We start from the raw sequence: 25,523 nt of genomic DNA, 5'->3' as shown, positions 1-25,523 counted from the left end.
CCAAAAATGCAGTGTGTTTCTATAGGTCTGCATTCTACACTTATATTTGCTGGTTTCAGGTGCTTTGACTTGTGCATTAATAGTCTCATGCCTATGGTTCTTTTTCCTTAAATAAAGAGGCTGCAACAAAGCATATGCAAGACTTCAGACAGTTGAAGACTGAAAAGAAAGTTCTTGAAAAGGAGCTAAAGAAGGCACAGGTAGTAATTGGCAACTTTGGGGGGGAAAATCTTTCTGTAGTATTTCTAAAAAAAAAAGTAGATACAATAACTGTGAATTTCATGAATATCTCAGTTTGAGGTTTTCAACTATACTAGTATAGGAAGATCTTGAATTAGCTTGGGGATATTGAATTACAACACTTAGTATTTTAGTTGCTGTTTCAGACCCTACACAGCATTAATTAAGTTAGTGCACTTTAAATAAATATTGACCAAAGATCATTGGTCTTTTCAATGTGATTATTGTAAAATATATATGTATTGCATAGCAATTTAACGCAGTTAATTAATGTTAAACAGGAAAAACGTGATGACTTTCCCAAAGAAAAATGCAAAAAGGGTGAGTTTCCAGTTTTTGTTTGCCTTTAGATTTATAGTTGTATTTAAACTGTTACTTTCTGTATGTTATTAAACTGTATATATTCTTTTCAGTGTTAAAACATGCAGAGACGCAGAGTGCAAGAGAAGGTCCAGTAGCAAACATAGACAAAGGTACACTTCTGTTAGACTTTCTTCTGTGCAGTACAAATGGTTCAAAACATACTGTAATTCTGCAGGAATATATCTTGCTGTCTTGGCAGCAGTATTTTTAGCAGTACAGATGTTTGAAATGGATTTATAATGAATATATATTATAAAAGCAGATTTAGCTGGTATTAGGAATGAAAAGCAAAATACTTTTATGAGGGAATATACACTACTAAAGTTGATATGCAATTTATTTACATTATTTCATGTGAGAAGGTTCTAAAGACTTATTTTAAGTTGTCACTTTTTAAAACAATTTTTCACTTTTCATACGCAAACACCACTTAGCAATTACCCAAAATCCAGCCTGAAAACAACAGACTGTAAGATATCCCATCATCTCATTCCATTTTCCAGTGTCCTCAGTTCAGATCGTGAAGAGGCAAGTAAAGCAAATAAAAGAAAATATGAATCAAATCTTCGGTGGTGTTTGTCAAACTGTAACAGGCTATACCTTCCCCAAGGAGGCAAAAATCCAGGGAGAATGGACTAAAAGAAGGGAAATGAAAAATTTCATCATAATGAATCACTTCTGCCTTGCATAAAGCTAACACATCTGCTGAATATTCAGTAGACTGTTCTGTTCTTTTCTTTACCTCTCTAATTCCAAATGGAAATTGCTGAGCAAGCAAAGCAAACACCGTCCTGACTGTAACCTTCTTCCAGAATGCATTTTAACTGCTGAAGAGGGATTCCTCACTTTAAGTGAGGGTTTCCTAACTGATTGTACTTTTGCAACTCACATATGTGCTTTTTTTGAATACCAATTGTTTCAGTTTTTAAAAACTACTTAAAAATTTTTGATGAACACAAAAACAGGAGAAAAAAAGGAAACACTTCCCTTTTTTTCTGACCAGTTGTATTCCTTGTTTTAGAGCATTTGTATACAACTTTAAGTACAACAAAAATTGTTTTTTGCAAAATAAGTCTGACATTTGTTAATCAATTGCACTTAACTTCATCCTTCTGTTTCTAATTTGGTGTGTAAATGGATACTACTTAAATTCAGTTTCAGGAAGTGAGAGGGCTTTGCTGTTAATGAGAAGTTTTTTTGGAAAATAGCTGCTAAGTAGATATCTCCAAATCAGAGAACCCATAAATGACAGGTGGCAGTGGAAAATACCTAATGTACATAATATGCCTATTTATGTGATAGAGGTCATGATGAAGTGTGACACCACAGCAATTTTCAAACTTCAACAAAGCTACATGGTGGTAATCTGACACAAACTATCAAAAGTAAACTTGTTCCAGCTAGCGTAAAATGTATTGTTATGTCTCGAGTTGTGTGTTCTTCCTTACCAGTGACACTGATACAGGATACACATAGGGTGCACGGAGAAAGGGATGGAAAATGTTATACTGCTATTACATAAAACAGTGGTACACTCTCATCTGGGATGCTAAGTTCAGTTCTGGTCACTGTATCTAATAAAGGATATAGCAGAAATAGAAGGATTCAGCAACAGTGATAGAAATGCTTAGAGACACGGAAAACCTCCATATAAAGAGAGGGAAGATAGGGACAACTTATTTTATAATAGAGATCAAAATGAACGGACATCATATAAATATACTCTTGTTTTGATGAGCTCATGAATAAGGCTATGTTTCAGTCATGGGTATTTTTAGTAAAAGTCATGGACAGGTCACGGACAGTAAACAAAAAGTCATGGCCTGCGACCTGTCCATGACTTGTATTATATGTCCTTGACTAAATCTTGGGGGAGCCCTTGAGCGCCAGCAGGCGGAGGCAGTGCGCAGAGCTGTCTGGCCACATCTCTGCCTAGGAGCTGACGGAGGGGGATGTCGTCGCTTCTGGGGAGCTCTCTGAGGTAAACATGACCCTGAGCCCCCTCCCACACACAAACTCCTGCTGCTGCTGCGGGAGGGGGGCATGGTGGCCGGAGATGGCCCCAGCAGCAGCCGGTGCAGCTGGCCCAGGAGCTGCCTGAGCTGCTCGGGTGGCTCCTGGATCAGCTGCTGCAGAAGTCATAGAATCATAGAATATCAGGGTTGGAAGGGACCCCAGAAGGTCATCTAGTCCAACCCCCTGCTCGAAGCAGGACCAATTCCCAGGTAAATTATCCCAGCCAGGGCTTTGTCAAGCCTGACCTTAAAAACCTCTAAGGAAGGAGATTCTACCACCTCCCTAGGTAACGCATTCCAGTGTTTCACCACCCTCTTAGTGAAAAAGTTTTTCCTAATATCCAATCTAAACCTCCCCCACTGCAACTTGAGACCATTACTCCTCGTTCTGTCATCTGCTACCATTGAGAACAGTCTAGAGCCATCCTCTTTGGAACCCCCTTTCAGGTAGTTGAAAGCAGCTATCAAATCCCCCCTCATTCTTCTCTTCTGCAGGCTAAACAATCCCAGCTCCCTCAGCCTCTCCTCATAACTCATGTGTTCCAGTCCCCTAATCATTTTTATTGCCCTTCGCTGGACTCTCTCCAATTTATCCACATCCTTCTTGTAGTGTGGGGCCCAAAACTGGACACAGTACTCCAGATGAGGCCTCACCAATGTCGAATAGAGGGGAACGATCACGTCCCTCGATCTGCTCGCTATGCCCCTACTTATACATCCCAAAATGCCATTGGCCTTCTTGGCAACAAGGGCACACTGCTGACTCAAAGTCACGGAGGTCCTAGAAAGTCACAGAATCCGTGACCTACATGACAAACTTGCAGTCTTAATCTTGGATGGTACAGAGAAGTGGAGTAAGTGCTCCTATTTACCGTTTCACATTATACAAGAGCAAGTGGATAATCAGCAAAATTGAAAGGGAGCAAATTTAAAACTGATAAAATGGAATTTTTTTTTCATGATGTACGGTTGCCAAAGGAGCTCATCACAAGAAATCATTTGGTATGTCTACCCAATTGGAAATGTGAATCTTGGTGTGCGTGGACAGATTTCCCCTAGCTACATTAGCTTGGTTGCTAAAAATAGCAATATGAACATTACAGCAGACTTGGGAGTTAGTCAGGCTTGGACTTGGGTGTTTAGCCTGAACTGCTGCCCTTGTTGAAATGTCCACGCTACTATCTTTAGTGTGCTAGCATGAGTCTCTCTGCCTGTGCTAGTGGATCACCTCCCAGCCTCAGTGTAGATATAGCCAATGAGGCCAAGAGTTTATGAAGATGCCAAAAATGGCTGGAGATATATATATATATGTATATATATATATGTGTGTGTGTATGTATATATATATGTATATCTAAGTACATATAACAAGTATCCAAAATTTCATTAGTAATGTGTTTATAAAAAAAAAAAAGTCGTGAGAGACAAACCTTTGTACTTCAGGCTGTAAACTAACCTGTGAAGGAGTTATGAAGAAACTTGCTCTATTAACAGATTCTTCTATAATTTCACACTTCAGAGATTCTTGCACTTTCCCTGAAGCAACTGCTATTGACCTACAGAATTAGGTAGACCATTGGTCTGATCCTGTGCACCTGTACATGTGTTCATAAGGTTGTTAGCGTTCTCTTCATTTTTTGCTTTTCTTTTTAGTGCTGCTATAATTGTATTTTCATTATTTAACCATTTCAGTTTACACCCCTCTGAAAGTTAACACTCAGAGTATCGATCTGCCTGCATTTACTTAATTTCATGTGCTTTGTAGTGCCTTTTAAATAAGTTTTGTCTTAATATTGCAACAGGAAATGGCATGTAGGTAATTTTTAATTTACTAAAAACCTCCATTAATTTTAAGTTGATTGAATCTGCTCCCAAATTTCTTGTTTCATTTCTATCTCTCCTGAATTTACTGAGCTCTGTAGGAGGAGAGAAAGTCATGGCTGGCACAGTGCATGGGGAGGTGCAGGCCAGGGGCTTAGAGACCAGAGAGCCCTGCACCTGCCTGCCTTAGAAGCTCAGTATGGAGAGCATTTTTCTTAGAGTCTCAAGGCTCTCTGTGGGGAGGAGCAAGCAGTGGACTGGGGCATGGGCTTCTCATGAACCACAGCCTCTCTACCCCCTGTGAATCCTACATGCAGCAGTATATAACTTCGGTTCATCTATACCATTCTTGCACTAAGTTTTAAGCCACTGACAGAGTGAGGACAACCTGCTGCATAATTCAGATCTGATCTACTGCTTAGGATATTGGGCCTTGATTGTAGCTAAGCAAATGTGCATGAAAACATACAATTATTGTATTTTCTCCAAGTTCCTACCCATGAGAAGAACCTGCGTGAAGGACCGTTAACTCCTGGATTGGGTATCTAGGATATATTTCCCCAGATAAAATGGTTGCTTTACATTTTTTATACTTTTAGTTAATATATAATACTAGATTTTAGTATTCTCTATTTTACTGTATTCATACATGTATGCTTGCTTAGAACAAAAGTGATATGACAAATTCCCAAACTTAAAAAGCTATTTAATTGTAAAGTATTTATTTTTAACAGGAAAAATAAAGCTGCTGTTGGAGGAGCTCTGGATGTGCATTGACAGCACAACAGGAAAAACACAGAACCACGAACATGATTATATCTTGGGTGAGATGGAGCACAAAAAGTCTTGGAATGCTGTTGAAACTTTCTTCTTCTTTTTTTTTAAATCTTTCTCATTGAGAACAAATTGTATTAATGACTGTTTTTTTTCCTCAGCAGCTTCTGTTCAGGGTCACTCAAGGATGCCTGAAAAAACAGGCAACTTATTTACAGAAGGTATGTTGCAATAGGTTTTTAATGTATTTGCTATAAAAATAAATGCACTAATTCAGGCTAAATGCTATTGTATTATCTCAGAACATTACAAATTTAACTATTTGAAAAGTGTTATGCTAGGTCTTAAGTGCTTGTCTACACTGGCAAGTTTTTTTGATGAAACTAATGTCGCCAAGGAAAAATCGACAAAAGCAAAGGCGCCAAAGTGTGTGTACGTTTGCTCCCTCTGTCAACAGATCGTGTCTGCATTTGGGGTGGCAGCAAGAGCAATGGACTGTGGGTATGTATCCCGCAGTGCCTGGCAACACCATCTGTCTCTTGGTGTTGTGGGAATGCGGAAATGGAGCGTGGCGCATCCTGGGATGTGCAAAATGTACCATCATACACCGCTTTGTGTCCCACCCCTCCAAAGGTCTCGGGCTTCCTTTTGCGACATTTTTCCAACTGTCATTCTTTTGTAGTGCACGCCAGCATCTGCAGTGAGAGAGGATGGATCCCGCGCTTCTCTCCTATGCGCTGTTAGTTGTCATGAGGACATTGTGCATGGCAGCACAGTTACTTGCATAGTTAGTCACTGTTAGCAGAGGGTGAATTGCAGGCACCCGAGTGTGATATGGACGGCAGCAACTTAGCAGTGCTTTGTGCATTCACAGAGCAGCTGCGTACGGTAGACCAGGGGTGGCCAACCTGTGGCTCCAGAGCCGCATGCGGCTCTTCAGAAGTTAATATGTGGCTCCTTGCATAGGTGCCGACTCTGGGGCTGGAGCTACAGGTGCTAATTTTCCAATGTACCAGTAGTGCTAACTGCTCAACCCCTGGCTCTGCCCCAGGTCCTGACCCCACTCCACCCCTTCTCCAGAGCCTGCCATGCCCTTGCTCCTCCCCCTTCCCCCAAGAGCCTCCTGCACCTTGTGAAACAGCTATGATTGGGGAGGGAGAGGGAGGCGCTGATTGGTGGGGCTGCCAGCGGGCAGGAGGCACTGGGGGCGGAATGGGGAGAGCTGATGGGGAGACGGCTGATATGTTGTTGTGGTTCTTTGGCAATGTACATTGGTAAATTCTGGCTCCTTCTCAGGCTCAGGTTGCCCACCCGTGCGGTAGACCATCGCTTTTGGGCTAGGGAACTAGCACTGATTGATGGGCTTGCATTGTCCTTGGATACAGAACTTTAGGATGCGTAAAGCAACCTTCATGGAGCTATGTGCTGAGCTGGCCCCCGACCTGTGGCGCAAGGACACCAGATTGAGAGCTGCCCTTCTGGTAGAGAAGTGTGTTGCAATCGCTGTGTGGAAGCTGGCGAATCCAGACAGCTACCTGTCAGTTACAAATCAAAGTGGATGGGAACCTCGGAGGCAGTGACCATGAGATGGTCAAGTTCAGGATCCTGACACAAGGAAGAAAGGAGAGCAGCAGAATACGGACCCTGGATTTCAGAAAAGCAGACTTTGACTCCCTCAGGGAACTGATGGGCAGGATCCCCTGGGAGAGTAACATGAGGGGGGAAAGGAGTCCAGGAGAGCTGGCTGTATTTTAAAGAATCCTTATTGAGGTTGCGGGAACAAACCATCCTGATGCGAAGAAAAAATTAGTAAATATGGCAAGCGACCAGCTTGGCTTAACAGTGAAATCCTTGCTGATCTTAAACACAAAAAAGAAGCTTACAGGAAGTGGAAGATTGGACAAATGACCAGGGAGGACTATAAAAATACTCAGGCATGAAGGAGTGAAATCAGGAAGGCCAAATCACACTTGGAGTTGCAGCTAGCAAGGGATGTTAAGAGTAACAAGAAGGGTTTCTACAGGTATGTTAGCAATAAGAAGGTGGTCAAGGAAAGGGTGGGCCCCTTACTGAATGAGGGAGGCAACCTAGTGACAGAGGATGTGGAAAAAGCTAATGTACTCAATGCTTTTCTTTGCCTCTGTCTTCACGAACAAGGTCAGTTCCCAAACTACTGCACTGGGCTGCACAGTATGGGGAGGAGGTGACCAGCCCCCTGTGAAGAAAGAAGTGGTTCAGGACTATTTTGAAAAGCTGGACGAGCACCAGTCCGTGGGGCCGGATGCGCTGCATCCGAGAGTGCTAAAGGAGTTGGCGGATGTGATTGCAGAGCCATTGGCCATTATCTTTGAAAACTCATGGCAATCGGGGGAAGTCCCGGATGTAGGGCCCATCTTTAAAAAAAGGGAAGGAGGAGGATCCAGGGAACTACAGGCCAGTCAGCCTCACCTCAGACCCTGGAAAAATCATGGAGCAGGTTCTCAAGGAATCAATCTTGAAGCACTTATAGGAGAGGAAAGTGATCAGGAACAGTCAGCATGGATTCACCAAGGGCAAGTCATGCCTGACTAATCTAATTGCCTTCTATGAAGAGGTAACTGGCTCTGTGGATGAGGGGGAAAGCAGTGGACATGTTATTCCTTGACTTTAGGAAAGCTTTTGATATGGTCTCCCACAGTATTCTTGCCAGTAAGTTAAAGAAGTATGGGCTGGATGAATGGACCCTAAGGTGGATAGAAAGCTGGCTAGATCATCGAGCTCAATGGGTAGTGATCAATGGCTCCATGTCTATGAATGTCACGGGTAGTAAGAGAGAACTGAGAGGTGGGCATGCTTGCTCCGTATCATATGCCCTGGGATGGGAAGATACGAGAGCATGCAGGCATGCAGTTCTGTTCAAAATATTCTGATTTCATGTGCAAGATGTTGCACTACCAGTGGGATCTATGTACAAAACATCTCAAAGAACCACAGATACTGAGAGTTATGTAACTTTTTTCTTTTCCGTTCTATCTGGTACATTAGCTTTTTGTGTCCTTGGAGATGGCAGTCAGAATGTGAAATGAGAACTGTGATGTTAAAGACCACTTCCACTTCTTGTTTTGTCTAAATCTTGCATTTTGAGTTCTTGAGGACAAGTTCTGCCTTTGTTTTTTCTGTACAGTGCCTGGTACAATGGTGTCTTGATCCTTGGAGTCCTTAAGCACTTATATTATGAAATAATAAACTATAACATCACAGCATTGCTTTGTGTGTCAGTTAAGATTGGGTCTATGCTTAACACACCATGCAGTCTAAAAAGCAAGGGAATGAAAAGTTAAGGCAACAAGCAGTTCTCTACCCAGAGAGACATTTCACCAATCGCCATACACCACAGAGAATGAACTGTAATTTTGCCCCAGTAGGGATGCCAGCCTTCTGTCACCCTCTTCCCTAAATTACACTGTCCCCACCGCCACAAACAGTTTAAACTTCTGTCCCTTCTGCACGCTTTTCTCTGAAACGACACACACCTAGGTGTGGGAAAGTATTTGCTGGAAGGCTGGAGTCTGTGCTGGCACATATGTTTGCAGAATCTCGGGCCTATGCCAGTAAAGACACTATACTACACATTGTTCTAATATAAAATTATGAAAATTATGAGATGCTGCATGTGTATCTAGGGTTATAGAAATATACGTGAAATACTACATTATATAGTTCTAGTGCATATATGGCAAATAGACATAGTTAAGGTTGTTCAAGCAGTTTTGATTTTTTGGCCTTTCCTGACTCGAGTTCTTAACTGTACATCCTTAATATTCCCAATATCTTTTTGACATGATAACGTATAATTATATTTGAGAATATATGAAGGTCTTCATTTTAATCCTAGTTCATGAACAATGTTTTTGAAAATGAAATTTGTTGGTGCTTCTTCCAGTTATCTTTGAAAATATTTAGAAAATCGTGATCAAAATATGTTTAATCATAAAATAGTATTAACTTGATTAAAACAGAACGAAAAATACAAGAACCGGTTATATTTTTGTCTTTTGTAGAAGTTGCACAAACCCACCAAAAATTCAGGAAATCAGACAGCAAAATGCTTCACCCTCATTCTTCACCGGAAACCACTGAAAAACAAAGTTCCTTAACAACTTTGCAGATAAAAGTAGACAAGGAGCCTTCTGGAAGTGATCAATTTGAGAGCAAGACCACTGAAGAACGTCTTCAGGACTATAATGGTGACAGTGCTTTTTATGAGGACAAAACTATAGAGGTGGTTGTACAGACAGACTTAACAGACAGTAGCTCAGAGTCCCCTGATCAGGAACAAGAACAGCTTAGTGGAAAATTGCTGGATATTTTGAACTGGGCCAGGCCTCTCCCGCCTCTTCTATCGCCAGTATGTTTTTCACCACTGGCTACGCAGGTGAGTTATAGTAAGACTGAATTGGCAAAAGCTCAGCTTCTCTAGTACTGCAAAAATAATTAAAGCGATTTGATAGGCTTGTCTAAAGTATTAGTGTTTGTCTAATTTCAAACACTTTACAGGGACTTTGTCACAATGTTTAGATCCAAATTTAGTTAATATTTGCTGAGTTTAAAATTCTCTCTCTCTCCACAAAATAGTGTGACACATCTCTTGTAATGCAATAAGCGTGAATGACTAAAATAGTGGCATGACAATCAATAAATATACAGTACTATATACATTACAATCAGAATGTAAGTAACGAGTGTGGAGGTGACTTTTGAGTCAGTAAAGTCCCCTGCATCCAGTACTTCTCATGGACTTGGAAATTTTTTAGTTTGCTATAACTGCTTCATTAGGCACTGTTGCCTGTTTAGCAAGGTTACCATTGGAAATCTGAATTTGAGAGCAAAACTCTCAAACTTGAGTGCCTAGAGATGTACTTGTTTGATTTTAAGAACCTAACTTCAGGCACCAAGCATTGAAAAGTTGGCCGACAGTAACTTCAGCCTCCTTGTTTTATTGGTGCCTGATGTAGTCCTTTCTCCTTTCCTTTCTGTGTTACTCATTATTCCACAGTTTGCTCTAAGATATCAACTGGTGAAAAGGTAGACACTGAGTTGTTCTTTTGCCATAAGTGTCCCCTCTAGGCCATTATTAGAGAACATTGATAGAGAGACTTGTAATTCTGCTGTCCAAGCTGTACCTGTTTAAGTGGTTACATTGCATAAGTTCCCAGTGCTTGCCAGTACATTCACTGAAAAAAATATTATAGCCATAGAATTATACTGAATTTGAAAAACTGCAGTTTGAAAAACTGTCCTTTTTGTATCTTTTAATTGAAGGATACTCTGTTTGGAGAGTCCACTGATTCCAGTGATGAAGAAATTGATCATAATGCTCACATTGTGGAAAGTATTTTAGAAGAAGGCAAAGCAGAGTCACAGAGTAACTGTAGCTTTGTCAGTATGAAAGAAAGCAATGAACATGAGAAATCACATGAACCTCATGACAGAGAAATCTCAACTAAAGTGAGAGAGAATGAAGAGATACCAATTTATATAGACACTTTCACAGCAAAATTAAGATACGTTAAGAAGAAAGATGCTGAAGCAAAGCAAACTGAGATGACTGTTTCAAGTATGAACACGTTGGCCAATGAAGAACATTTCGAAGAGGACTCTGAGAATATAGGGCCTGCAAAGATAGACATAACACTGAAGGTAGCAACTCCTAAACTGGAAGCCATCAATGAGAAGGAAGTCCATACTGACGAGATACAAAATGAAGATAAAACCTCTTCAGCTATGTCATCTAACTTCCAATACTTGCAAGAAAAATCTAATGAACTAGTACAAACAGAGAAGACTACAGTTATAAATTTAAATACTACAGCCAATTCTGAACCTATGAAAGAAGGGTGTAGTGAATTAATGGAAACAGAGGAAGCTGAATTACCAGGAAAAGTAGAAACGCCAAAACCAGCATCCACTCTCAGAGGTGATGCTCACTTGCAAACTGAGGAACCCATTTTTGCAACTGAAAGTGTTTTGGTAACCCCTGAGAATTTTGAGGAAGAGCCTAGTGAAGTGATGAGGAATGAAGAAATGGAAAATGAATCCAGCGACATACAAACAAAATCTAATGTGATAAAAACAACACCCTGCATAGAAGAGCACATTGAAAAAGTAACCAAGGAGGAGAGAATAATAGCTACAATAACCACAAAAGGATTCTGTGTAGAGACAAGTAGTGAACCAAGTCATAATGAAGAGGAAGATGTGAGATCTAGTTTCAGACATTTGAAATTCCTTTCTGGAGCAGAGCATGATAATGAATTGATGTGTCAATGTAATGGTGCAAGAACATTTCTGCAAACTGAAATAGACACTAAAGCTAAAGATATCTCCACTAAATCACAATGCTCTGAAGAAAAAATCAGCAATGAAGAGACACTGGATAAACAGTTTGAGCATATAAAACAACATGGAGTAAATGAAGAGGGTGGACTGGAAAAAAATAATGCTTTTAGACATGACTCATTTATACTTGCCACTGAAAGAAGCAGAGATTCATTATATATGGATAGGGAAAACCATACTGCAGAGGTATGCAGAACTGCTTGCTCAGTGTCTGCAGAAGATGGAGATGGGGAACTGCTCAGAACTGGAGAGCAGTGTGTTGAGGTCAATATAACTCAGCCTGAACAAAATATTTTCTCTGGTAGTTCAGTAAACAAGGAATATTTTCTAGAAGCATATACATTTGCTAAATCACTCCATGTTACGGAAGTTGGAGAATTACAAGATGCAACGGAGGAAAGGTGTCTACAAGCTAAACTAGACCATGAACAAAAAGATGCTAATAACCTATTGCAAAAGAAACCAGATTTTGAAACTACGCTTATGTCACGAAATCCAGCATCTGGTATAAATGGAGAAAATGATCCATTAGAACCTGAAGAAATAGTTCGAACTAATCGTGTATTACTTGCACCAGAGTATGTCACAGAAAGAACTAGTGAAATGAGGCAGGCTAAAAATACATACATTGTATCGGAACAGAGGTCTTCCAAATTTCAAAATTTTATAAGAGTATTTGAATCTCAGGAGATTGAAATGGAACATTTGAAACTTAGAGAGAGAAGCAGTGATCCATTAGAAACTGAGAAAATAGATACTGTGAAGTCTGTCATAACGGAAAGTGAACACCCTTCTTGGGCACAGTTTTTGAAACCTCTGGATTCATGTTCAGTAACTGAAAATTCTCAGTGTGAGGAAATAGAGAAATTAAATGACAAACCATTTGAGAGCATGGTGATTCAGAACTGTAACAGTTCACCTGATCTGGAAGAGAATAGTGTGGAGGAAGTAGAGATGAGAAACCAGATTCCAGATGTCTCAGACCAGGTTGTCTCAGAAAAGGATTTTATTGGAAAACCAGCTTTACCCATAAAAGATGTCTTGCAGACTGGAAGTATAGATAGTAAAAAAATTAACTCACCTGTCACAGCAACTTTGGAGAGCACAGCAGCGTTCATTGATTTTACTGCTTTCAGTTTTCAGGTGTGTGGTGAACCTTTCAAACAGAATTGTCAAGCGTTTGACGCTAATAATGAAGAAGATTCTATTACAGCACTTAGTACTGCTTCATCCCTAACTAGAAGAAATGAAAACTGTAATGATCATGATATTCAAAGTATGCCTAATTATTCTGTAGGTAATTTGGTGAAGAGCAAGACAATACATAATGATAAAGAAAAGATCAAGCCACTTGATTGTCCCAGTAATAAATATGAGAATAAAAGTAGAACAGAAATTGAAAATGAAAAGGAGCAGCCAAATGCCAAAGAACCACAAAATACGTTGGTAAATATACAGATCTTCGATAAGAGTTCTGTTGACAGGGGTACACATGTGGAAAAGGAAGCTAGTCTAGTTTTTGAAGAAGCAGAATGTGAAACATGTAGCCTGAAGGAAATTGGCACAACTCTTTCTGTAATAAAAGAAACTTCACCTCAGAGAGTGGAGCCTCTTTGGTCTTCTGAAGGTCAGGTCCGATCTATAGAATACAGGCTTGATGAAACCATTAAGAACAATGACAAAGAATTGAACATCGTTAAGCTATTTGGAGAGACAAATGGGAACAAATCTTCTAAAAGTACTTTTGAGGTTCCAAAGGAGACAAATGAATCTGAAGAGGAAGACTTTCCTTATAGAAAGGTCAAGTATACAAAAGAGCATGAACGTTTTTTAGTGTCCAGTGAGAAATTGAGAACTTTCAGGATTTACTCAGTGGATGTGCCAGTAATTCACACAGCTGTTGATGAAAATGACCAAATGTGTGAATTCCCTCCTTCAGTGTTCTCAGATGCACTAGCAGATATGCCTATGCCTTGTATAACTCACCATTCTCCAAGTATTGTGAAGAAGCAGTCATGTTTAACAGAAAAGGTTTATCCTAAAGGCAAACTTTTCTCAGCACATGGAATTGTATTCCATAATAATGAAAATAATGAGAGAGCATCTGAACATAGAGAAAATTCTAAAACAGTTGGGTCAGCATCTGGCAATGAGAATAGCTTGATAAAATTAGAAGAATCGTCTACATCTGCTGAGGTATCGGAAAAGATCCCCACAAAACAAACTATTTCAGAAATTAATTTATCACACTATATGTTAGCCAAGTGCTCAGAAATCTACAAACCTGTTACAAAAAATAGTAAATTAGACACACATCTGTCTGGCAATTTCTTACAAATAAATGGTAATGAAAAACTTGCATCAAATATGGAACAAAGTGTGTCATGTGATGCTGGCATAGAAGGGTCTAAATCACATACAGTGTTTTGTGAAGAATTAAATGATAAACAAAAAGAAACTTATGTTGCTTTTGCCTCAGCAGATATCGACACAAATATTATTCAAGATGGCTGTCAGTCTTGTTTTGATGACCGTTACAGTGATGTTTTTCTTAAGGAGACACATTTTCAAAGAAAAGGTAGAAAGTTTTTGACAGAATTCGATCAGCATCCAACCGTGTCCGATGAAATATCTGACCCTAGACCCGTCAATGAAACCTCTAAATCACAAAAAGCAATATTTGAAAACACCCACATTGTGGACTCAGAGTCATCTCTAGATCTTATATCCAAAACCAACAGTAGATTGAAGTGGGAAGTCCAGGAACCATCAGATGTCTTAAATGCTTCAGCCAAGACATCAATCCAAGCAGGCCAGGGCAGACTAACACAGAGATTACTTCAAGGTAAAGGAAAAAGAAAAACTCAGCAGGTCCAACTAACCCAGCCAGTTCTAGCCAATGCTGATACTTCTACACCAACCAAACGTTCATCTGAGACCATCAATAAAATTAGACAAGAGATGGGTCCACCTTTACCTCCCCTGCTCCCACCTCTAATAACTACCCCTCCAAGAACTGTGCTTCCTGTTTCTCCGATAATGTCTTCATCTAGCCGGTCCTCTCTGCCATCTCCTCTTGATGGTCTTATTTCCCCTCTAAGAGTAACTCCATTTCCTCCACTAATGTCTCCTTTGTCAGATGCTCCAAAGTACAAATCTCCCCCTATATTTTCCACTTCATCTCCCTCAGAGACAGCAGTTGGTCGAAGAATCCTGTCCTCACCTTTGCAATTTTGTGCTGCCACACCAAAGCATGCACTTCCCGTGCCAGGAAGATTTCCTCCATCTGCAGCTGGTAGTTCTGCTTTAGATGCTCCTCAGGAGAACTCTGTGAAAATCTTGGACACTATGTATCCAGAGCTATCACCAAGAGCAAGAACACTCAACATTCTCAAAGGTAACATTCAGCCCACCGGGCATGCCCCTTCAGAATACAAGAATGTACCAGGGCCAGTGAGTCAGTTCAGTGGGTTCAAAGCAATTTCTTCTACATCCACTGCTTTTGTTAAAACAGGGAGTAATTCAGAATCTCACAGTAATAAAGATCAAAAAGATTCAGGGAGTCAGAGTCATGTTGGAAAAAGGATATTGTCAGCCTCTATGCCAAGAAGTGCAAAGCGGCTGAGGCTAGACAGTGAATTGCCACAATTGGAGACCAAGGAAGATGTTGCAATCAAAGCTATAGGAGACTTTAATATTGAAGTACTGAGTGCTGCAGGTAAAACTGTCTCACTCAGCAATTGTGAAATTAGGCAATTAGCAGGCAACTGCAATTCAGAATTGCCTTCACCAGTAGAGAATATTATTGATCCTGTGACTTTGGCACTGAAGAAAATTGCTGAATCCTGTTTTGACCTGTTACCTGTTATTTGGAGTCATGTGTACGTGGGAAATATTTCGAAGGTCCCGGTAATGAGAGATGAAGAGAAAGAAGTTGTCTATGAATTTGGTATCGCAAACAAGGTACATAGTGTAATTCTGAATTTCATATTTTAATAATCCCCTTTGTCCAAATAGAATACAAATGTGTAATAAATTAGACTAAATTAGCAGACAGGCCAGTTGTAATGCAGATATTTATACTGTCAAAATGATCATAGCAAAAGGCTGCAAACTTTTGAAGGTATTGCCTGGGTTTGGTTAGTCTAAAATATCCCAAAACTTGCCTACCCAATTTTCACTGTTCATCTAGGGGTTTCTCCACTTATGTGCCAGTCCTATTTAATAGGATGTTACTGTAAGTCTGTGTTATCTCATAACTTGAACATTTTTATTTTCATTTTATTTAAAGGGCAATGAAAAGTCACATTATTCCTTCTGGTTTGCCTCTGGTTTATTATACTTTTTTGGTAGGTCTGGCCTCACCTTGGGTACTAGTATTTTTATCTTTTTAAATTTGTTGCAAGTTTCACCATGTGCCTTTTTAGTACAATTACCAAGAGCATTTCTTTCAAGGACAATGTCACAACTGTTTACTCAGCATACACCCAAAATAATACTTGTGAAGTTCTATCAACTGTACTGTGGATAATGAATGTTAGTAAAAATCGCTTTTGTGTGTTACAGCATTTAGCAGAGTCACTGCTGCATGCTATTCTCAATAAACTGAAGACTCAGAAGATGTCTTTGAACCACAATTTTACTCAGGCTTTATGTAGAGTATACGTAGGAATCTGTCGGCAGTTGGGAGATTTGGAAAGAGCTCGCCTCTTCTGCTACAGCTTACTTAAGGAAGGTATGGTGTGACATAGCCATTTTGTGTTTGTATGCTTTTTCTTTCTAGATTGTTTTCATCACATGCTTCATAGATATTAAACTCCAACGAAAGCTGTTTAAGCAAACAATCCCAAAACACATTGTAGTTCTAAGAACTTGAAGGTGAATATCAAAAATTAAAATTGTCTGCATTGATTTTTCAGTGTTCAAGTTTAGAGAAATGCAGAATAAACCGTGTAAATAGCAACAAATTATTTAAATTTTTATTTAAATCTAAATAAATCATAGCAAAACGTTTGTTTGCAACATATGATTGCTTAACATTCTGTTTTAAACACTGTTAGAATCCCTGTCCTACTTGGTACATTTATCTCATGGGAATCACAAAGGGGACTTGCTGAGAGTTCTAATCTTGTTCTCTTGGAGCACCAGGATTTTCTTAACCCTGTAGCCTGCTTTTGCATTGGCCTTCTTCCTGCAATCTTGTCTGATTCTCAAGAAACTTTCTAACCTTCACTGCTGTCTTGTTGAGAACAAACATAGCACTTGCTTGCATGGTGCAGGTGGTGATGAGATATTTCAGTAGAGTTCACTGGAGAATCAGAATGATCATGAAGATAATTTCTTCATGTTCACCAGTATCCGCTTCCTTCCATCCATGTGTGCATGTATTTCTTTCCCTCTGTCCATGGCTATGGAGCTCGTAGTTAAAATTCTTCATATATGGTTTATGCATGATGAACATAAATGCTGCTAATGTCTTTAACATATGAAGAAATCCTTCACTAACAGGGTACAGTACACTGTTAACAGACAAGGTCACATTCAGCATACTGTATTGATACCAAGTTCTTCTTCGGGTGATTGTCCACATAGAGTCTGCTCACTGAGTATGCACATTTTGTATGCAAGATTGGACACTTTTGGCCATGAGAGTTAGTCACTGGTATGCCAGATTAGGTAGGTATCTCCAGTATCAACCTCTCCTCCACTGGCTGTAAAATGAAAGTTTATTCCTTTGCTGGGTATAGTAGGGACTCATCTACCACCTGTCCACCTTTCCCTCCATGGGTAACACAGTGGGAGTCAGGAAAGGAGTCGAGAGGATTCCATGAGAGGCAGAAAAAAAGACTTGCTCCTCATAAGGAGCACCCCTCCTGACACCTGTCCCCCACCAAGTGTCCCCTACTTCAGTTTTTCTACCTTTAGCAGCCATGGCCCTATTGGACATCCAGAGTGTACAGCCATACTCCAGAAAGGCTGCATCACCCTCTGTTTCTTGGGCTAGTTCATTCTCCCCTGAAGAGACGAATTAAATCACCTCAGATAAACTAGCTGGTGCAGTCTTGGATACTGTAGAGGCGAGAAAAAGATAATGAAGAAGAGCATCAACTGTGAGAAGAGCTGATCCCTGCTGCTATCATCTCATTCTTCCCAGATGAGGAAGTGAATCTTTCTATAGCTGCATTGGTGGATGAATTCAAGGTGTTGAAGGAGCTCATGAAACACATGGTGGAGACCTTGGATATACAGTTGGAGAGGTAGCCCAAGAGAAATAACGAACTCTTGCACATCATTCATGCTTCTACACCAGAGGGATCACCATGCCCATAAATGAGGAACTACTGCATCTACAGTGGCTGCTTCAAAATGAGTTGACAGGAGGCATCAGGTGTCTGTAAGGGGTTTGAATATATTTACACCCATCTGGGACTAGGTTCACTTGTAGTAGCAGCTAGTCAGGAGAGATTCAAACTTAAATCTACTCAGAAGGACACACAAGAAATTGGATCTCTTGAGTTTTAAGGTGTACTTGCCAGCTAGCCTCCAGATGAGGGTGATTAATTACCAGTCTTGCTCTCCAAATACGACTATTTTTATTTCAGTTTGTAGACAGTCTCACAAAGGAATAAGACAGCACTTATGATGTGCGGCTTAAGGAACTCAACCAAAGGCAGAAAAAGTTGAGAGGTGACCTGGTTACTGGTTATAGGTACTTATAAATAGAAAAATATCTGATATTGCAGGAAGGGGGTTCAACCTTGCTGCCAAAGGTATAACAAGATTCAGTGGTTGGAAGTTGAACCTTGAAATAAGATATGGTTTTGCAGCCGTTAGAGTAATTAACAATTATCAGAGGCTAGTGGTGGGACTCACCTTCACTTAGTCTTTAAAGTGATGTTAGATATCATTCTAAAGAATAAGAGATAATCCAGTTTGTGGGAGAAATTCTGTAGTCTTTGTGTGCGGGGGTCAGAATGGATGGTTGTGTTGACCATAACGCAAGAATTGGGGGTCATGCAATGGAATTAATAGGCAGCCAGTTTAAAACAAACCTAAGGGAGTATTTCTTCACACAGTTCAGAGTCAACCTGTGGAACTCCTTGCCAGAGGATTTTGTGAAGGCCAGAGGTATTACTAGATTCAAAAATGAAACCCCACACAAAAGGGGAAACAATGCAACTAACTAGACAGTGTCAACTGCACAAAATAAACTGAAATATCTTTGTCAGATCTCATACTCTTGGGTTTATCTTTAACAATATGGCAAAAATCATTAATTTGAATTGCGCTACCAGTTCCTACAATTCCTATTTAAAAGATGAATGATTTTGAAGGTACTGTGTATATGCCAAGATTATATACTAATCTTCTGAAAATTATTTTAGTAAAGTAGCTCAAAAATTTGTTTTAAATGTGCTAATTTGTCTTGTGTACCTGTTATACACACTGGAAAAATTAGGAGAAATACCTGTAAGGAGTTAGCCTTTGCAATCTGAGCAGTAAATTTAAAAGGGTATTCAGAGGTTTATCTTTTTTGATTTATCCTTTCTCGTTTCTCTTCCAGACTTCCCAGAATCTGCCAAATTAACTTTGTTTATCACAAATGTGTGGGACGATATATTCTCCTTCCAAGGCGTGATTAACAAAGCTATGCAGTTAGTTGTCAGGAAACGTGCACGAGGAGAGGTGCTGAACTGTCTGCGTGCTTATCTCAGTTGGGAAAAGGTAACTTTCACTTTTACTGTTTGGGTAGGTCCCTTATGCCTGCACTGATTCCTAGGAAAGATCAAAGCCTAATTATACAGCTTGCAGACTAAAGGCAAAGAAGGCACACTGTACAAGTCCCCCACGTAATCTGTTAAATTTCACAACTAACGCTGCTGCTTTTTATAGCTTTTTTTACTACTGTCAAGTCTCATTCTGTTAAAACCTTGATGGTGTATCTTTTTTCTTACTAAACCTTTTTCTTTTTTAAACTTTGCCTGCAAGTCTATTAGCTTGTCCCTGACCTTCCTGTTTTAACTCTGATTTTATAAAACCTTTCCCCCCTCCCTCCCAATCTTAACTCTCACTATCTCTCATACATGACCCCATAGCTTTCCTCTCTGCTCCATCCTAAAACTCATCACCCCTTCCATACCTTCCCCCACCTTATCTCTATAGAAATAAAGGCCATTGTTGTCCCATCCCCCCCCACATGAGATTATTTTTCTGGGATGACCTATATAACTCAACTGTGGTTTTGCTACTAACAAGTAATATGGCCATCTCACTCATGCTGATAAACCTTTGTAACACACCAACACTTATATGCATACACAGTATGTTTCATATCTAATGTAATGGGCTATAGTTACTTTAGTGCATAAAAGTATTACATTTCAATAACTACATTCCATTTGACGTAGTAATATGAGTTGTCTCCATTATAAACTTCTGAATCTGTCTACGTTTCATAAAGGACTTGTCTTTAGACAAGTTGTACTGCTTTATACTGTTATATTTAATGGTGTAAACTTCCTTGTGTAGAAAGAGTTTTATATATTGGTATAAAAGTGTATTATACCAATACAACAATTCCCGAATGTGAAAGGGAATAAGCTACATTGGTATAAGACACCTTTGTACAGTATAATTGTGTCCAACACTATAGGTTCTACCGGTATAACCATTTCAGTTTAAAAAAAAAAAAAAAAAAGGCGCACACAACTGTGTGTAGCTCAGGCCGAAGAAAACAGTAGTATAATAATATACTTCTGAGCAAAATGTGTAATTACTGATTCTTTTGGGGTTTTTCTAGTTTTCTTTGGTGCCATTGCAGTGACTATTTCAGCAACTTTCACATCATTTCTCATTTATGTTCTGTAAATCCCTATGAACTGGAAGTTTTGGCTGGCAGTGCATGTTTCTCTGGGACGGATTCTTCCAACAGTGCAAAATATTAAATGGTTTGAATAAAAAGAACTGCTACCTCTAAAGTAAGAGATGAGTGATTCTAGAGGAGTTGGAGCAGTTCTAGGCTGTTTCAGAGCATGTTTCTGAAGTGGTTGTTTGTTTTGCAGGGTCCTTCAGATTTCTTAAATTTATAGCATAATTTACAAGTCAGATGAAGTGTAAATTTACACCTTAGCTAAAATGTTTGTTTGAGTAACATGCCCAGAAGCGAAGACTAAACTGAACAACAAATTCTATTTATAAATCGTGCATATCCTAGCTGCTTCCTGAGTTGTGGATCACTCAGTTTTATAAATGTTGATGCAGATTAACTCTGAATAGGATAAGATGTGTAATCATTGCGTGGTACAGAGTTTTCTTAACTTGTGGAGGGAAGGGGAAGAATTTTAAAACCAATTATTTTGGGTATTTAACAGTTTAAAAATTGCTATTTATCTTCAGTTTGCTTTACTCTGAAAATTTTGGTAAATGACAAAATAACTTAACATTAATGTTCTAAAGAGCTGGCCCTATACCACTGCAGCAGCAATTGGAAACATCTGGGTGCTATCAGAGCATCTGTAGTAGTGTAGGGCACGAAGAAGATCAGGCTGGATTTCTCCCATAGCCCCTCAGACCCAGCAGATGAATATGCTAGCATCCTCTCCCGTCTGCCCATGGGGCAACCACATAAGGCAGGAGGCCCCCTACATCCAGCAGGCAGAGGTGAGAACTGGTCTGGAGACCCAGTGTGTGATACCAGCGACTTATTTCCACTGAGATCAGCATACTCTTTCTGCCTGCTAGTCTCATTCGTCCTATATCTCAAGTTGTAGGAGTTTATGCAGTGCTGGAGGATTAGGGTTCAAACCTGCTGCTGATGCATGATGGGGCAGTAGTTACAATTGTATAATAGACATGTTTATTTTTTTCCTTTTAAAAAATCCCAATAAACCTTAAAAAGTTGCATACAAAAAAAATCTGTCTTTAAAATATAGATTGCAGGTCAAGTACTCAAGAGTTTAAAAATGCCACATTTACAGTTGCCTGTACAACCTTAATTTTGCCTCCTTGTGTGTTTGCATTATGATGCAGTCTTTAATTTACATGATCACATATTTGTTTTTTCCGATAGAATCCCTTTCTCATTCAGTGCACTGGGTGGATGCAGAAGGGAGCAGAATTAAGGTTGTAAGGCAATCTTAAAATTGGTACTTCTACTTGAGGGCCTCTGAATTGCCACTCATAGAATTTGACACCTCTGGCATTGAGCTTCTGAACTGCCTTGAAAAACAGTATCTGTTGGGTGAGGAGAGATCTCGTATGAAGGGGACATCATTGACCTGCCCTATATAAGGGAGTGCACCCTCCACCCCACAAGCATTTTCCTTTGTCACTGCCACAAATGGAATGGAACTCATTCTGTTGTGTCCTCAGGTCAAACCCTAGCCTTGTACATTATATTGCAAATAGCGTAGTGTAGTTTGTTTAGTTGTAGTATAAATAGTCATAACCTGCTGTTGGGACTGGGCCCCTTACTGAGATTGTGTTGGATCTTGAACCCCCTAAAACCTACAAGCGGTATACCTCTTGCCCAACAATCATACCAGAATCTGAGACCCACATCCAGTCCCTTCTGTGTGGATGAGGCCCACTCTGCTACCCAATGTACATCTTGCTCTGCCTTCATTCTCGGGACCAGAAGGGGGAGAGATGTTGTGGGTCCAGGCTTCTCTCTTGCCTGTTGTTGCCTAGAGCAGGGATTAGCAACCTTTGGCACGTGGCCTATCAGGGAAATCCGCAAGGGCGAGGAGGGTTTGTCTACCTGCAGCGTCTGCAGGTTCAGCCGATCGCTGCTCCCATTGGCCACGGTTCGCCGTTCCAGGCCAACGGGGGCTGCAATCGGCCGAACCTGCGGACGCTGCAGGTAAACAAACTGTCCCGGCCCGCCAGCGGATTTCTCTCATGGGCCGCGTGCCAAAAAGTTGACGATCCCTGGCCTGGAGCCTGATACTCTAATGGGCCTTTTGGTAGTACCGAATGAGCCCAGCTTGTGTGCCAAAATCTTGTTGTAGGATTCAAGAGAGATTCCCCCTGCTATGGGTTTAACAGCACCTTCTGCTAAGGTCTTGAGACCACAATCTCCTTGGCCCTTTACGGGGAGTGGATCCCTCAGATATCACCATTGGCACAGGAAAGTTTTAAGGGCATCAGAGATTCTCTGAACAATCAGTGCAGACCGCACAGTGTTTGCTAAGGCAATTAGGTCTGATGTCCTCATTGACCTATATCTCATTGTTTGCTCGTCTGAACATGAGATCTTTGCAGCTCTAGGTGGCAGAACACTGCACACTAAATATGCACTGCTTTCAGAGGAGACAGACCGTCCCTCTTCAATTGCTCCAACAGCTTTCTTGGTGGTAGAACAGGAACAAAATTCTCCAGGAGGTATCATTTACTCTGCCCCATCCCTTTTAATCGTAATAATCACTGATGTGTCTATTCTGGACTGGGGTGCACATTGTTCCTAGAATCCAAGGCCAGAAGGGACCTCAGTGATTATCTAGTCTGACCTACTGTGTAACACAGGCCACAGAACTTCTCCAAAATAATTCGCAGTGTGCATCTTCTAGAAGGATAACCAGTATTGCTTTAAAAATTATCGGTGTTGGACAATTCATTGACCCTTTGTAAGTTGTTCCAGTGATTAATTCTTTGGCAGTTAAAAATGTACACCTTATTTCCAGTCTGAATTTTTCTAGCCTCAAATTCCAGCCATTGCATCATGTTATACCATTTTCTGTTAGATTGAAGAGCCCATTATTAAATATTTGTTCCCTGTGTAGGTACTTATAGACAGTGATCAAATCACCCTTTAACCTTCTCCAAACCTCTTCAAGTGTATCAACATTCTTGAACTGTGGATACCAGAACTGGGCACAGTATTTCAGGCCAAATACAGAGGTAAAATAGACTCTCGACTCCTATTCAAGATACCCCTGTTTATGCATCCCAGGTTTGCATTAGTTCTTTTGGCCACAGTGTCGCTCTGGGAGCTCAACTTCAGTTGATCAGCCATTATGACCCCTGAATCCCTGTTTCCCAGGATAGAACACCCACTCAGTAAGTATGGCCTACGTTCTTTGTCTCTAGATTTATATATTTACACTTAGACATATTAGAACGTGTATTGTTTGCTTGAGCACAACTTAACTAGCAATCCAGAGCTCTCTGTATTAGTGACCTGTCCACTTCATTATTTACCACTCCAATATGTGTCATCTGCAAACTTTATTGGTGATGATTTTGTGGTTTTTTCCAGGTCATTAATAAAAATGTTAAATAGCATAGGACCAAGAATTTATTCCTTTGGGTCCCCACTACAAACATACCTGTTGAATAATGATTTCTCATTTACAGTTATGTTTTGAGATCTATCAGACAGACAGTTTTTAATCCATTTAATGTATGCCATGTTAATTTCATATCTTTCTAGTGTTTTAATCAAAATTTTGTGCAGTATCAAGTAAAATGCCTTACAGAAGTCGTGTATTACATCAATACTATTAGCTTTTATCAACCAGATTTGTAATCTCATTTTAAAAAAAAATCAGGTTAATTTAACCACATCTGTTTTCCATAAATCCATGTTGATTGGCATTAATTATATTACCTTTCTTTAATTCTTTATTATGCAAGTCTCCTATCAGCCACTCTAATATCTTGCCCAGGGTTGATGTCCGACTGATAGGCCTATAAATTACCAGGGTCATCACATTTACAGTTATTAAATATTGACATGACGTTAGCTGTTTTCTGGAACTTCCCCAGTGCTCCAAGACTTACTGAAGATCGGCATTGCTGGTCCAGCCAGGTCCTTAAAGACTCTCGGATTTAAGTTATCCGGACCTACTGGTTTTAGAATGTGTAACTTCAGTAGCTGCTGTTTAACATGCTCCTGAGGTACTAATGGAGTGGAAGAAGTAGGATACTTTATCATCTGTTTTTCTCCAAATACGGAACAGAAATATTTATTGAACACTTTTCTACATTATTAATGATAATTCTACCATTTCCACCTAGTAATGGACCAATACAATTGTAAGGATTCTGTTTGTTCCTAGTATGCTTAAAAAAACCTCCCACTTATTGCCATTACTCTTCTGGCCATAAAATCCTGTTTGTGATTCTTTACTTCCCTTTTCAACTTTCTACAATTCCTACCTTCCCATTTATATTCATCGCTATCAACTTCCCCTTTCTTCCATTTGTTTTATATAACTTTATTTTTGATAGCTGGCTTCACTTCCCCCCAAACCAGGTTGTTTTTAACCAGTCTTCATCAGTTGGGGCTTTGTGTATCTAGTAAAGTGTTCTTAAACAATTCCCATTACCATTCACATTTTTCTGTTTAAATTCTTCCTCCCAGCTGATTTGTCTCAATTATTTTCAGCTTTGTGAAATTGGCCCTTTTAAAGCTCATGGAGCAGGTCCTCAAAGAATCAATCCTGAAGCACTTGCATGAGAGGAAAGTGATCAGGAACAGCCAGCATGGATTCACCAAGGGAAGGTCATGCCTGACTAATCTAATCGCCTTTTATGATGAGATTACTGGTTCTGTGGATGAAGGGAAAGCAGTGGATGTATTGTTTCTTGACTTTAGCAAAGCTTTTGACACGGTCTCCCATAGTATTCTTGTCAGCAAGTTAAGGAAGTATGGGCTGGATGAATGCACCATAAGGTGGGTAGAAAGCTGGCTAAATTGTCGGGCTCAACGGGTAGTGATCAATGGCTCCATGTCTAGTTGGCAGCCGGTATCAAGTGGAGTGCCCCAGGGGTCGGTCCTGGGGCCGGTTTTATTCAATATCTTCATAAATGATCTGGAGGATGGTGTGGATTGCACTCTCAGCAAATTTGCGGATGATACTAAACTGGGAGGAGTGGTAGATACGCTGGAGGGGAGGGATAGGATACAGAAGGACCTAGACCAATTGGAAG

At 40.1% G+C, this 25,523-nt stretch overlaps 1 protein-coding gene across 8 annotated transcripts in view; it reads left to right on the top strand.

The window, feature by feature from the left end:
* ICE1 (interactor of little elongation complex ELL subunit 1) overlaps positions 1–25,523 on the top strand; it is a 79,346-nt gene that overhangs the window by 19,787 nt on the left and 34,036 nt on the right. For 6 of the 8 annotated variants that reach the window (XM_073332419.1, XM_073332421.2, XM_078851646.1 and 3 more), the window contains 9 exons: positions 118–200; positions 522–561; positions 654–713; positions 5,174–5,263; positions 5,375–5,434; positions 9,254–9,627; positions 10,515–15,554; positions 16,158–16,326; positions 19,156–19,316. In XM_073332419.1, the coding sequence (XP_073188520.1) occupies positions 118–200; positions 522–561; positions 654–713; positions 5,174–5,263; positions 5,375–5,434; positions 9,254–9,627; positions 10,515–15,554; positions 16,158–16,326; positions 19,156–19,316 (6,077 nt within the window). Of the gene's footprint in view, positions 1–117; positions 201–521; positions 562–653; positions 714–5,173; positions 5,264–5,374; positions 5,435–9,253; positions 9,628–10,514; positions 15,555–16,157; positions 16,327–19,155; positions 19,317–25,523 lie in introns of those variants that run through there. The other 2 variants (XM_073332420.1, XM_073332426.1) reach the window with 2 other exon arrangements.

This window comes from Lepidochelys kempii, chromosome 2 (genome assembly GCF_965140285.1).
Source record: "Lepidochelys kempii isolate rLepKem1 chromosome 2, rLepKem1.hap1, whole genome shotgun sequence".
In the NCBI taxonomy this organism is placed as follows: Eukaryota; Metazoa; Chordata; order Testudines; family Cheloniidae; genus Lepidochelys; species Lepidochelys kempii.
The sequence above is the reverse complement of the archived record's forward strand: the minus strand, read 5'-3'. Positions and strand labels throughout refer to the sequence as shown.